This window comes from Procambarus clarkii, chromosome 59, assembly GCF_040958095.1.
Source record: "Procambarus clarkii isolate CNS0578487 chromosome 59, FALCON_Pclarkii_2.0, whole genome shotgun sequence".
Taxonomy (NCBI): Eukaryota; Metazoa; Arthropoda; class Malacostraca; order Decapoda; family Cambaridae; genus Procambarus; species Procambarus clarkii.
In genome coordinates, this window is record NC_091208.1 from 21,112,158 (window position 1) to 21,126,617 (window position 14,460).

General features: G+C 41.3%; 1 protein-coding gene across 1 annotated transcript; it reads right to left on the reverse strand.

Annotated features, from left to right (window-relative positions):
• Positions 1–182: 182 nt before the first annotated feature.
• LOC123768206 (glutamate receptor ionotropic, kainate 2) lies at positions 183–14,361 on the reverse strand. Its single transcript, XM_069306947.1, has 4 exons — positions 14,308–14,361; positions 8,067–8,121; positions 5,161–7,838; positions 183–2,219 (listed from the first exon to the last, which is right to left on the reverse strand). The coding sequence occupies exon 3, from the start codon at positions 7,822–7,824 to the stop codon at positions 5,692–5,694; it is 2,133 nt and encodes a 710-aa protein (XP_069163048.1). The 5' UTR covers positions 7,825–7,838; positions 8,067–8,121; positions 14,308–14,361; the 3' UTR covers positions 183–2,219; positions 5,161–5,691.
• Between the last annotated feature and the right edge of the window lie 99 nt (positions 14,362–14,460).

The following is a 14,460-nucleotide window of genomic DNA, read 5'->3' on the forward strand; positions in this document are numbered from 1 at the left end:
AACATTGGCTAGGCTACACACAGTTGTTCGAATATTGATCAGGCTACTCAGTCCACTATATAATTAACCAATGATAAGTGGTAGCTTCCCAACATCGGTACCAAAAAAGGTGAATAAAACGCTACTTATACTTTTAACATATACAATATATATAATTTTAGTATACACTATATACAATCTATTTATGCTAAAAAAGAGAGATCTATAACATCGCAAAATTATACGTATCTCAACATCTAGTAATCAAAATATATGCAACATCTCACAATACCCTCGACATGTTGCGAATATGTATGGCAAGAAGCCCGTTAGAACACGGATGACCCTGTGAAGGTGTAGGCCTCCACGCAGCCTATTAAAGGTCAGGCTACAGGCCCCGCTCTTCTGCCAGGTAAGTCCACTAGGGCTCACCATAGCCCGTGCTACTTGGAGGTTTTTGTTGACAGTAGCTGAATCTATAACAACAACAACTCTCCTTGGCCAGTGCACTCACACCACTCAGCCTCGCTCCTGTTATTTGAGATCATTGAGTTTAGGATTAGCAATTTAGGTGCTGGAGAGTTCACTAAAGGTGCAATATTTACATGATAATGGCTGGGGCCGGATTACTAAAAGTAAATATATTTTCTCGTTATTACACAATATAATTATGGGTAATATACTCCATTAGATAACCTTAACATTTATTGTAATGATAAAATTATGAATCATATAATATATATTTTGTTTAATAGGTAAAAAGTCAATCTTGTTGGGATGAATCTTGGAACACGTGTAATTGCTATTCTTTGATAGCAACTATGATGTAAATTGCAGCATTGGCGAAAAAAATATAGTATATTTCTAAACATTATTTCATGATATATCTGACACCACCACTAAAACATCATTGTATAAACAGTCAATGTGATGCCATATTAAAAAGGCTATAAAATAACTTTTAGTACTCTTCTAAGTCCGATTAATTTACACAAATAAAACAATATGGAGAATATATTTGAAATGTCTTTATAATACATATATAAAATATTCTTCAGTGTATCAAGTCAAGAATATGCTACGCTTACTCACTAGAAGAAAGTATGTTGAATATATTATACAACAGAGGAAATCATGTTGAATATACTATACAGAAGAGGAGAGTAGGTTGGACTCTATACAATGAATGAATATGTTAGACACTCTTTTTAGCTTTAATGTACACCTGGAAAAGATCAAGTGAAATGGGGGGTCCTTCAACAAGCAGCCGGCTTCCTGTATTTGGAGGAAGCAGGACAGCTCTCACCCGTAAGAGCAGGAAGGTGCAGCAGGCGAGAAGTAGCGATTGGCTACTTTCAATAGCTACTTTATGGCTAGTTTACAATATCGATTAGCGTATTGGCGAGAAGTAGCCCAAAGTAAGGTAAATGTATATGATCAAACCTTGGTACATTTGAGGTATATTTGTGACAGGCTGATAGGCAAGAGAACATTTGTGATAGGCATGTAGATGCAAGGTAAAATAGTGAAAGGGAGATAGGTATTGCTGCTCTATGGTCATACCTATCCTGGTACATATGGCGTTAAATAACGGCGGAAAATTAACATTCGTTAGTTATATTAAATTAAAAGGAAATTAACACTATGGCATATTCACGGTTACAGGCTAAACTAGCATTGATCTTCTTGATTGGAAAAATGGTTAAAGGTTGTAGACTACAGTCAATCTACAAACAATTGTAGATTGGTTGTAGTTTACAACCAATCTACAAGCATCTGTAGATTGATTGTAGTTTACAGCCAGTCTACAGTAGCTTGTACAATATACCATTGTACAATCTACAATAAGCGAAGACTGACAATGTAGTTAGCCTAAAATCGTGATGTAGACTAATAACATTGTCAGCCCTCACTCCTAAATCCGTACAAATTTCATCCAGAATTTCGCTAGTTTTCCTCTCTAAACTATCTCTTAAGAGAAATTGATAAATTTGTACTTGGTCAGTTACATGGAAATTGAAATCCAAGGTCGAGCAGACGTTGATTTGTAATGAATTCTTGTTCCTTACTGCCCACTGACTGCTAAGATGATGTGGTGGTGGTGACCACTGCGGTGGGAGCTTGGTAAATTACCACTGAGGTGGTTGGCAGTGGTTTTAGCCTCTTGTAGCAGTGGTGATAGCCTATTGTGGGAGTGCTGATAGCCTCTTGTGGCACGTTAATGGACCAATCGCACAAACCTGCAACACAATCCCTGTCTTGAAATAAGCGACTGATTTTGACATATACCGTGTGCTACTAACATTACAAATATAACCTGATTACAACAGAAGGGGGTCACGGGTTTGATTCCCGTGGGAAGGAGAGAGAGATATTCTGGGGAAGTTTTCTTTCACCTAACAATAAAGATGGACTCGGGAGTAATGGGAACGTTGTTGTATTGTATTCTAGGAGAGATCAACCTGATGGACTAGGAAGACCTCGATAAGTCTAACGGGCTTCCTGTCCCCCAAGATTGGTGAAGGTAACTAAAACACGCCACCACAATGTTAACAAATATAATTATTGTGCGCGGGAGGCAAGGACAAACCCACATGTTCCTCACCTTTAAATGTCAGAGCAGGAATGCAAGCAGTTTATTCATAGGTCTCGATTCAATACTACCGATCGAGTGAGGCTGGGAGGTGCAACACCCACAGCCCATCTATATAAACATTGGCCAAATGCTCATTAATCCAGACCTCCCTCCCACCCCCCCTGAAAAGAAATTAAGGGTTATGAATGAAAAACATGTCACACGTTACTCAACTAATTGCGTTCAACTGACAATGTTCGAGGCAGATTTCTAAAATACTTTAGCTACTTACTGGAAATAGTAATAAGAGAATAGAACCAAAACAAAAAACATAACCCTCCTCAAGTCTAACTATAAACAATTATGATATAGTAATAATAATAGCCTTTTCGTGTCTTCGAGTTTTCCCTTGTTACCGCCAAACGTCGCAAGAACCAACTTAAGTTTCTTAAAGACACAGTGGATATTTCGAGTCACTCAGATATTGTTAGGAGTTGACTGGTTGGTACCGGGGGCGGGGCGGCGGTGTGCAGGACAGACATATCAATTGTGCACTACACTCCATTTGTTCATATCAATTGAGACACTAGCTCTCCACATGTCAGTTGCTTAATTTATAAACTGTAGTTGTGGTCAGTCTCGAGCCCAGTGTTGATGTGACGATGTGCATTGAATTTTGCAACTAGCTCATCAAGATCGTAACTTGCTCAGCTACATGAATTGTGGGGTTCAGTCCCTGAGTCCATTATATGCCTCTGTAACCCTCTCCACTACCGCCCACAGGAAGGGTATGGGGTGCATAATAAAGGAACAAAACTAACCAGGCGGACAACTTTGCCGTTGGCAAGGGGTTAATTAATTAGCCTAGCAAGCATTTTGTCCTCGATAATAAAAAGCTAAACGGTAATATTTCCTATACATGTAACGCAGTAGCCGCAGAAAAATATATACTAGTTTATATTAGTTTATGTTATATAAATTTTTAAAAGAAAACTACTAACAGAAAACGAAATTTATAACGGTAGTTATCATAGATATTAGATAAAGTGATATCTACACTTACTATTCCATAGATTATCGTGCAAGAAGAGTCACATACCTATGGATAATCCAATCAAATTGGTAAATACGTTGATTTTGCTACTGCTCGGCTTAGGGTCGATTATTAAGTATCTGGGTGAGTTTGCATTATATGCTTCTATGTACAGTATGTACTTTTACCTGAATAAACATTTGAATTCGATTTTGAAGGCTGAAGTAGAGCAGATCAAATGTAAACTCAGCACAACCATGTGATAGAATATGAACAAAAACTAAGAATTTAGAGATCCTCATTACAAGTGTCCAAAAAAGTGCTAGTATTTCATTCAAAATGAATGTATTTCATTCAAAACTACCAGAAATCGTAGCGAAGTTAATATATGCCAACTTTGCCTATCGTAGAGGCAAAGTACATATATACAAAGAATATATAGTCGGTATATGCAATATCTATATACCGCCAAAGTATATAGGTGAGTATATATAGTCGACGCAGATACCTAACCTTTCCACCACCGCCAACTGGATGGACGGGCTTCGCTCTCACTGACTACGGGGAAGTGAGGTCTATGTTATAATTTAACCCAAGTGAATTGCTTAGTCTTGAAGACTACCTGGGTCCAATAAACTCGTCCTCTCGAATAATACATCGCCTCTGAACCTTTTATGACTGAAACCTTTCTCTCACCCACAGGCCGGGTATAGGCTATAACAGTTAGCTAAAACTCTCACTCGTTGTGTTAAGAGACTCTGGGTCACGATGGTGGTAGTTTGACAAACTGTACATGCATAAAAATGAGAGTAAAAGATGCAGAGTGTCATAATAACGTGGCTTGAAGATTTGAGAACTAAACGACACACCAGAAAATGAGACGACGACGTTTCGGTCCGTTCTGGACCATTTTCAAGTCGATTGTCGACTTGATAATGGTCCAAGATGGACTGAAACGTCGTCGTCTCATCTTCTGGTGTGTGGTTTAGTTCTCAAAGTAAAAGATGCAGTTCCCAGTGGTATTTGCGCAATGTATGAGCAACTAGATCCTTGCTCTCCATAAATAACCTTGCTAGTTGAAGGTTATCTGCGCTATCCTAAGTTTGGCTTTATTGACTGCTGACCAACTTGGTGTTGCGTGGAAGGGCTACAAGATTAAGATAGTTTTGCTTAATACACCAGACAATATCTGAAACCGAACTATATATTAAAGTATATAGAAATTAAAACTGTCTGTACTTTATCAAGATAAATAGATTCCACCATGAAATACTTATTATCATTGTTCCAAGGAAATGGAAGGTTTAAGTTCCAAGTTTCACAAGAAACCTCTGTAAGCAGTTTATCGTGCTCTAAACTGAGCATGGGACAAGGGACACAAAATGTGGTTTGTAGATTTGAGGTGAAGCTTGCGAGACTTCCTTTGACGGCCATCCCGATCAGAATTCATCAAACATTTATGAAGCCTGTACGTCTTTCATCACAGAGGCTTTGTTTACATGGATGGAGTGATGTGGATAAACTCACGCGTAGACAAAAAGTGAACATCTTAAGAGCAAATCAGTTCACCTACCATAGGCCGCGTGTCATTTGGCTAGTTGTCGTCCTCTTCAGAGTAGTTGTCTGCATCATACGTCATGTACTTCTTGGCTGCTGGAGGCAAGTCAAGGCGCTGGATGAGTCTTATGTTTGGAGAGTCCCTTTCTGGCGAGGGAAGTGTGTGAGGGTGATGCACTACTGTGGAGCTACTGCTCACCCAGGGTGAACTGTCGTCTGCCTCCTGGGGTAATGAGGTGCGTCTGGGAATGGAAGTAGCATCTTGAGGAAGTGGAGTGGAGAGGGAGGATCTACGATGAGTTTTGGCAGCAGTAGAGATGTTGCCAGGGCGTGAGGGTGCCTTGGAGGCCACCATAAACACCGACCATGGACCCTGCTTATATTCATTCGGGTCACGATGGTCAACATGGAGTAGGTCAACAGGCACGTCACGAATGTCGTGCAAGTGCCGACGTGGTCGAGGTGGTACAAGAGGCAGTGACTGAGTACGGTCCCTTGGCGCTCCCAGAGGCGAAGGCCACGCCGCCCGCGTCTCTGGGGTCCAATCTCATCTCGTATCGAAACCCCAAATATCTCTAAGGATAGAATTCAGCTGTTTTCGAAAAGCTGCTTCTTTTGCACTTATATTAATAGAAGGTTCTGGATACAAAATATCAGCGAGCCACCCACGTAAACTCCCGGGTTCCTCGTTGTTAGACGGCGCTTCAGTTTGGGCGGGAATATCTGAGTCGCGGTGCTCAACCGGCGCACCAGTCATCTTCAAGAAGTTATAGGCAAATTGTTCACCTATGAAAACGAACACGGCCAAACCCCAGCCACCCACGAGTAAAAAGAGAGCGAGCCGCAGATCCAACATTGTGAGAGCTGCAGGAGGAGGGTTGAGACAAGGCAGGTCTCTAGGGGCTCGAGTGATGAGAAACTCGTGCATTTCCTTCCGCCAGTGATCCAGGAGGCCGAAGCTCTGTAGGCGTAAGATGATGGAATTTATGTAGGAAGTAAGTGGGGATCCTCGAGCCAGTATCCATCCACCGAGTACAGAGTTGAGGTCCTCTGTGCTGACTTGCAAGCCGGGTTCTCCGCACTTCGTTGTATGTCGCATGGCTATGGTGGCAAATGCGTACCTCTTAGGTACCCCGACCAGGCACAGGCTTTCTTTGCGGAGGCGCTGAAACCCTTCGTTTATGGATGAGAGTTGTTCAGCATTGCTTACAAGTTGCCTGTGGTCATCGTGTCGAGAGAATGAGAGAATGCTGGGGACAGTGGTGCCAGATACCACGCCCCAGTTATAACCTGACTGTAGAAGAGCAGCCGATGTGTCCACTGGCGGCTCGTACTTGGGTTTGATGAAGCAGTAATATATGTTCCAGAAGTATAAGCAGGCCATGAAGCGAAGATACATGGATATACCAACATGTACAACTCTGAATACGGACTCTGCCCAAGGGTCCCTTGGCCCTTGAGGCGCTTGTGCCCCCATCACCGTCCCCACCAGGTAAACCATCACGTGAAGCATTACCAGTAGGATGAACACTGAGGGTGCTGACTCAGTCCTGAAGGGGAACATGATGTAGGGCCACACTGGCAGGCGAGCCGACAAGGGGCACACGATGCCCCACAACTCGTTATTAAACAAAATGGTATATTCGGCAACAGAAGCTCGTTCCTCGGTGTACACTAATCCACCAACAGCTATGTCTGCCCGCCCACTCACCACCTCGCTCACCTTCCCCGCCCACGTCTTGTTCACAGCTCCCACACTATCTTCAGGTCCAATTAAGCGATAGCTGAAGTTAAGAGCTTTAGCCGCATACTCCAACAGTCGCAACTCGATGCCGTCGAGTCTCTGAACACCATCTCCTTCCACTAGAAATATGTTGGGTACAGAGGGAGTGTAAGCCACCGTTAGGGTGCCCCCAGACAGATCCTGACCATAGTGCATGGCTCCTCCCCATACCCACCCCTCAGGATGTCGCCACTCCCCCAGACGGGTCAACAAGTAACGCTCACACACTTCACAAGCTCCTTCCACCAGGAACTTGGTGAGATTAAGGTCCCGGCGTCCGCGCACGCCGCGTGGTTCCCGCCTCTTCACTAGGATGCGCCGTCGTAGTCGCGGGATGAAACGGTCCAGGCGCTGGTCTGTGACAGGTAAGACCAGGGTGTCTCTGGAACCCAGAACACCAGGCTCTCCCTCAGCCATCACAAGGAGGGCGCGCTGGTAGGTGCTTAACGACCAAGCCACAAGTATCCGGCAGCGGTTGTCTGTCCGGTTTGAGAGAAGGTCGATGAGCGGCACCCGGCGTCGTGTTTTAGTGATAAGCGAAAATTTAAGCTTGCTCACATCTACCAGTGTGACGGGGACGTCCAGAGCAGTGCGGAAAATATCCAAATCTTCGGGAGGCACCGTCTTCAGGTCGTAGTAGAGCAGGACGCCACAAGGACCACGCTCGTCACCTCCTAGATTCCGCACTACCTCGGCCAGCACAAGAGGCATGGGATCTGTCATCACCACCCTCCCATCAGCGTGGCTCTCCAAGGCAAGGGTGTGCTTTTTACGTCCTAGCAGTCGTCGTACGTTGGTGGGGGAGGGCGGGTCCCTGGCGGCGGCAGCCTGGCTCTTCACCTGTACCACCACCATCACTAACACCACCACCGCCACCACACCGGAACAAGTATTCATCTCTTCTGCTGCACCTGGGGATCCCAAACAAGTAAATTAACTACCCAAGGCCAGTAATCAAATTATCTATACACAGTGAATAATATCCAATAAAGGTTCGGTTTATTGTTTGGTTTTAAAAACAGTAATTTATAGTACAGCAGGTGATGTATATCTGCAGTGGAAAACGCCATTAGTCAACAATTATATAACATACCACATAATGCACATTTTCCCAACATTCAAAACCATTGTACACCTACCATGACAGATTACAGTGTGGCGCGAGACCTGACCAATCAAGCTCCAGTAGATGAACTAGGGAGATAAACCAACATTTAGTTCTAAACAATAATATCACTCTTCATAGCCTAATATTAGATATATATATATATATATATATATATATATATATATATATATATATATATATATATATACATATATATATATATATATATTATATTTGACTTTGAATGGAAAGAAATGCACGAGGCTCCTTAAAATTGAAAATTCACAAAAAGGTCACAAATTATAATTATTGTACATTTTTATCTTGGCTGAACTTTAGTTTCTTGTGACCTTTTCATCGTGGTGACTGCTGAAGGCGTGACGCTGGGCCTCAGTTTACCCTGACGAATACCTAAAGTATACGAAAACCGGCCGGTCATCTTATTAATACAAAAAATGTTTTGTTTACCGATAATTTGTCTTTGTTATATTCTCTTTTGTTAGGCTGAGTTAAATTACTGTTAGGTAGGGTCTAGGTAACTATTATCTATTATTATTTATTATTATCTATTAACTATTACCTAGGTAACTATTATATATATAACTATATATATCTAGGTAACTATTAAGGGTTAGGTTAACTGTGGTTTGGCTAGGCTTAGGTTAGGTTAGGTAAAGTTTGGCTCAAAAGTTTTAATATATATAAAGCATAGGCTACATGTAATGAAAAACTATAAACAATATGCGGCCTAATGAACAAATATTTACGTTCTACAATCCATAAATCCGTCAGATTTGAGAAGACCTTGTGAGTCGGATTATATATTATTATTAACATGTCCTTTATCAACCATTCAACAACCACTCAAGAACAGTTCTACCGTCCAGTTCAAATGGTTGCACTGGACGGTCTCTCTTCTTGCAGGTCGGCGTTCTATCCCCGACAGTCTTAAGTGGTTGGGCACCATTCCTTCCTTCTTTCCGTCCTGTCCTGAAATCCTTATATCCCTTCCAAGTACTACATAGTTATAATGACATTACATTACATGTAATGAATTAGCTTTTAAACATCTGTAAATGAGTAATTAACTCAGTCTAAATAATTCACAGGTGATTGCAGGTCCCATTGGTTAGGATAAGTTTCATTACATTTGCTTACATTAATACGGAGTATTATTCTAAAGAATGTGAAATATGGAATTTGAAAACTATTTCTATAGTTTTCGAATTCTATTCCCTAAAATGTAATTTACAGAAAAACAAATTTCAGACCATTTCAAATAAAACGAGTTCAGCATATACCGTTTATATTTTAAACCAGCAATTTATAATGCAATAAGGATATAGCTTGACACCACACTGTTTAGGACAAAGGTTCAGTTGCCAGTTTACAAGTAGACTATTATTAGAACCGTAATATGTTTTCAGACCATCATAAATATTAGGATAACTAACCAGGTGGTTTGATGTCTCGTTCGAATTTATTTATTCTAAGAACGGGCTGAATGAATACGAGGAAATAATTACTTTTCATCCATTTCGAGTTACTCGACATCCAATATATATAAACCGGGACATTGTTAACGACAAATATGAATAATTTTGAAAAGTATACCTATCATCAAAAGGACCACAAATATGGTCAGAATTTTCTAACAAGATATAAAAGTGCAAAATTTGGTTGAAATTCTATCAAATTAATTTGTTCACGAATTTGTCTAGCGGCGAATTATTTCTTGCTTTACATTTAATCATTCATTAACGCCTACTACTAATTTGATATTGGTTTGCATGTGAATATTTACATAATTTAAATCATGAATAAGGTACAAAATACACGACTTACGAGCATGCAAATTTGATTTACTGAATTCCAACCATACACTGCAGTCAAAAATACCAATTTTAACATGGTGATATATTATTGTGCTTTTATATCATTATTATGATTTATATGATTAAAAACATTTCCTATGAACATAGTCTCAAAGTCCTGGCGCTTTACATTTAATTATTTTATTATGCACTCCATACCCATCCCATGGACGGTGGTGGAAAGGGTTACAGAGGCACATAATGGGTTCAGGTGGGTTTAGTTAAGCATGTAACAATCCTGTGAACCAAGTTACTCAACTGTTAATATTACATGCACATGTACATATACATACATAATAAATATATAAATAAAAGTTGTTGAATATGACAGAAAAGGTAAGATTAATAATTCTAAACACGAATTTTCTCAATATTTCTTATGTTTCTCTTCACTGTCGACAGTGAAGAGAAACATAAGAAATATTGAGAAAATTTGTGTTAGAATTATTAATCTTACCTTTTCGGTCATATTCAACAACATATGCTTACAAGAAAGACTGCTACCAAAATATACTAATATAAATATACTAATATAATATATATAATAGTATATAAATATAATATATATATATATATGCGGAAAATCCACAGAGAAATATGAAATGAGGTGAACGTTTCGGCTTGTTAAAGCCTTTGTCAACACCAGACTGACAAAGGCTTTAACAAGCCGAAACGTTCATCTCATTTCATATTTCTCTGTGGATTTTCCGCATAAAATGATCAGTGTTTTGTGATCGTCAATTGCATATATATATATATATATATATATATGCGAACAAGCCTGAATGGTCCCCAGGACAATATGCAACTGAAAACTCACACCCCAGAAGTGACTCGAACCCATACTCCCAGATGCCACGCAACTGGTATGTACAAGACGCCTTAATCCACTTGACCATCACGACCGGACATAATGAGGTGATAGCCGAGGCTATTTGAACCACCCCACCGCCGGCACTCGGATAGTAATCTTGGGCATAGCATTTTACCAAATCACCTCATTCTTTGGGGCACACGTGAGGAACACAAATGCGAACAAGCCTGAATGGTCCCCAGGACAATATGCAACTGAAAACTCACACCCCAGAAGTGACTCGAACCCATACTCCCAGATGCCACGCAACTGGTATGTACAAGACGCCTTAATCCACTTGACCATCACGACCGGACATAATGAGGTGATAGCCGAGGCTATTTGAACCACCCCACCGCCGGCACTCGGATAGTAATCTTGGGCATAGCATTTTACCAAATCACCTCATTCTTTGGGGCACACGTGAGGAACACAAATGCGAACAAGCCTGAATGGTCCCCAGGACAATATGCAACTGAAAACTCACACCCCAGAAGTGACTCGAACCCATACTCCCAGATGCCACGCAACTGGTATGTACAAGACGCCTTAATCCACTTGACCATCACGACCGGACATAATGAGGTGATAGCCGAGGCTATTTGAACCACCCCACCGCCGGCACTCGGATAGTAATCTTGGGCATAGCATTTTACCAAATCACCTCATTAGTCACTTCTGGGGTGTGAGTTTTCAGTTGCATATTGTCCTGGGGACCATTCAGGCTTGTTCGCATTTGTGTTCCTCACGTGTGCCCCAAAGAATGAGGTGATTTGGTAAAAATGCTATGCCCAAGATTACTATCCGAGTGCCGGCGGTGGGGTGGTTCAAATAGCCTCGGCTATCACCTCATTATGTCCGGTCGTGATGGTCAAGTGGATTAAGGCGTCTTGTACATACCAGTTGCGTGGCATCTGGGAGTATGGGTTCGAGTCACTTCTGGGGTGTGAGTTTTCAGTTGCATATTGTCCTGGGGACCATTCAGGCTTGTTCGCATTTGTGTTCCTCACGTGTGCCCCAAAGAATGAGGTGATTTGGTAAAATGCTATGCCCAAGATTACTATCCGAGTGCCGGCGGTGGGGTGGTTCAAATAGCCTCGGCTATCACCTCATTATGTCCGGTCGTGATGGTCAAGTGGATTAAGGCGTCTTGTACATACCAGTTGCGTGGCATCTGGGAGTATGGGTTCGAGTCACTTCTGGGGTGTGAGTTTTCAGTTGCATATTGTCCTGGGGACCATTCAGGCTTGTTCGCATTTGTGTTCCTCACGTGTGCCCCAAAGAATGAGGTGATTTGGTAAAATGCTATGCCCAAGATTACTATCCGAGTGCCGGCGGTGGGGTGGTTCAAATAGCCTCGGCTATCACCTCATTATGTCCGGTCGTGATGGTCAAGTGGATTAAGGCGTCTTGTACATACCAGTTGCGTGGCATCTGGGAGTATGGGTTCGAGTCACTTCTGGGGTGTGAGTTTTCAGTTATATATATATATATATATATATATATATATATATATATATATATATATATATATATATATATATATATATATATATATATATATTACACATACGTGTACACAAATACATATACATATCAATAATCTTTTTATATCACAAGCGATTCAACAAGAGGTTCACAACAGTCTCTATACAAGGTACTTTGGAGCTGAGAATGATATTTAAGAGGCAAACTTCCTTATCCCAATGACTGTTATCGACTGACATGCCTGGAGCAACCATGAGCACATCACCGCCAGAGGTCAGTCAACCAGCTGAGACCGGTAATGTCAGTCTTCTGGAGTGGTTGCAACGGGCAGAAAATGATGTACTAACTTTCTTCAATCTAACCTAACCCACGAACCACGCATAGAAACCGTGAACTTTTGCGAACTGCTATGTTTTATAGTACATCATAACACACAGAAATCACAATAGCGTGATGCATTGAATGAACAAATTCACAAGGGCTGTGTCGAGGGTTGGAACCTACGTCAGTTCGAATCCTCGTCACGGCCCTTGTGGATTTGTTCATAGTACATCATATTTTGTCCGTTGGGATTTTTGACGTCAATAATGCGATGTATTATTCAAGAGGACAGACTGAATCAATACCTTCACAGTCTCACCCTGAATACGGCCTCCAAGAGACCTTTGCCACAGGTATCACGAAATCTGGTACTGGATCGCATAGTTTGCTCAAGTAAGCAATACTTGGACAGGACTCTCCATCAAAAGACCATGTACGTTACTCCAATCTTATCTTATGACACTAAATCCCTCAAAGTACTAAACGGAGACGCCTAACTTTACCTACAACAAATCGGTTACCGAATATATAAGATATATTAATTGCATGTTAGCGCCTTTGTTAAAATGTCAGATTCTTACAAAAATTTGTTTTAAAGCCTTTAAAACCTAAAACCTTTGCAAGGTTTTAGGTTTTACCGTACCACAATACTCATCACAAAAAGCAAGGGACAATATTTTCAACTGATTCAACGCCTTGTCCGAATATATTCTGGTTTCATGACCAACTATTTCATCTAGTTTCATCGCTCGTGTGATGCCCAGAACGAAAAACGCACAGTATATTGCAGTTATTATTACTAGTTTTCCATTGCTGAGGGTCGGGATAAACAGCCCAATCACACAAGTTTGGAAAAATAGACAACAGCAGGCGACCTATTTGAAAGCAGCGTGTAGCCTATGCGTGTTAACTTCATCGTAAGTTAGCTGGTATACTCAAGAGCTGGTGCCGGGATGACCTGCATTCATGGAAACTCATGTACAGGTTATACACTCACGTATATGTTGTAAACTCATCCACACCCACTGCGGATTCATATACAACCGTAGTCATACTTTGGTTCAGTTCCTTTAACCGTAAATAACTGAGCCATGAACTAAATTCTTGATAATGCAAGACTATCGTCGTAGGCAGGCGATGAGTCACAATAACGTGGCTAAAGTAAGTTGACCAGACTACACACTAGGTGAAGGGACGACGACGTTTCGGTCCGTCCTGGACCATTCTCAAGTCGATTGACAATCGACTTGAGAATGGTCCAGGACGGACCGAAACGTTGTCGTCCCTTCACCTTCTAGTGTGTGGTCTGGTCAACTATCGTCGTAGTCTTGATCTTACTAATATTTATGCGTATATGATACATTTGTTATTCTAACTATTCTAAGGATATATTTTCTAATTGTGGGAGGTGTCTGAGGACTGCTGCCATGGCTGGAAAAACACTTGCAATTGAATAAGGATCTTTAAAAATATTAGTTTCTCAAGCCAAGGTCGGTCTATCGATCGTACGATGTCACCGGCTTGCGGCTCCATGGTAGCTCAACAGTCTTGCGCTAATATAATCCGAAAATCATTGAAATTAAATTAAGAATATCTTCAACCAACAAAGTAAACACGAATCTTGAACGGTCATTAATTTATCCACGAGCGCGATCATCTAGTGTTATCAGAATGAGGAAGTTAAACTATCAAAGATGACCACATTAGTAATATGCACTAAACAGGGTAATACTTACTTTAAATTGTTGTTGGAGAAGGCGAGTACATCCATATCTCCTGGGCGAGCGTTGGTCACTGAAGTCCAAGCGTCCAGATGTGTGTGACGTAGTAGTAGTAGGCGGGGCTTGAGCCTCGTCCCGGCGCGTTTCATTGGTCCTCTCACCTCCTTC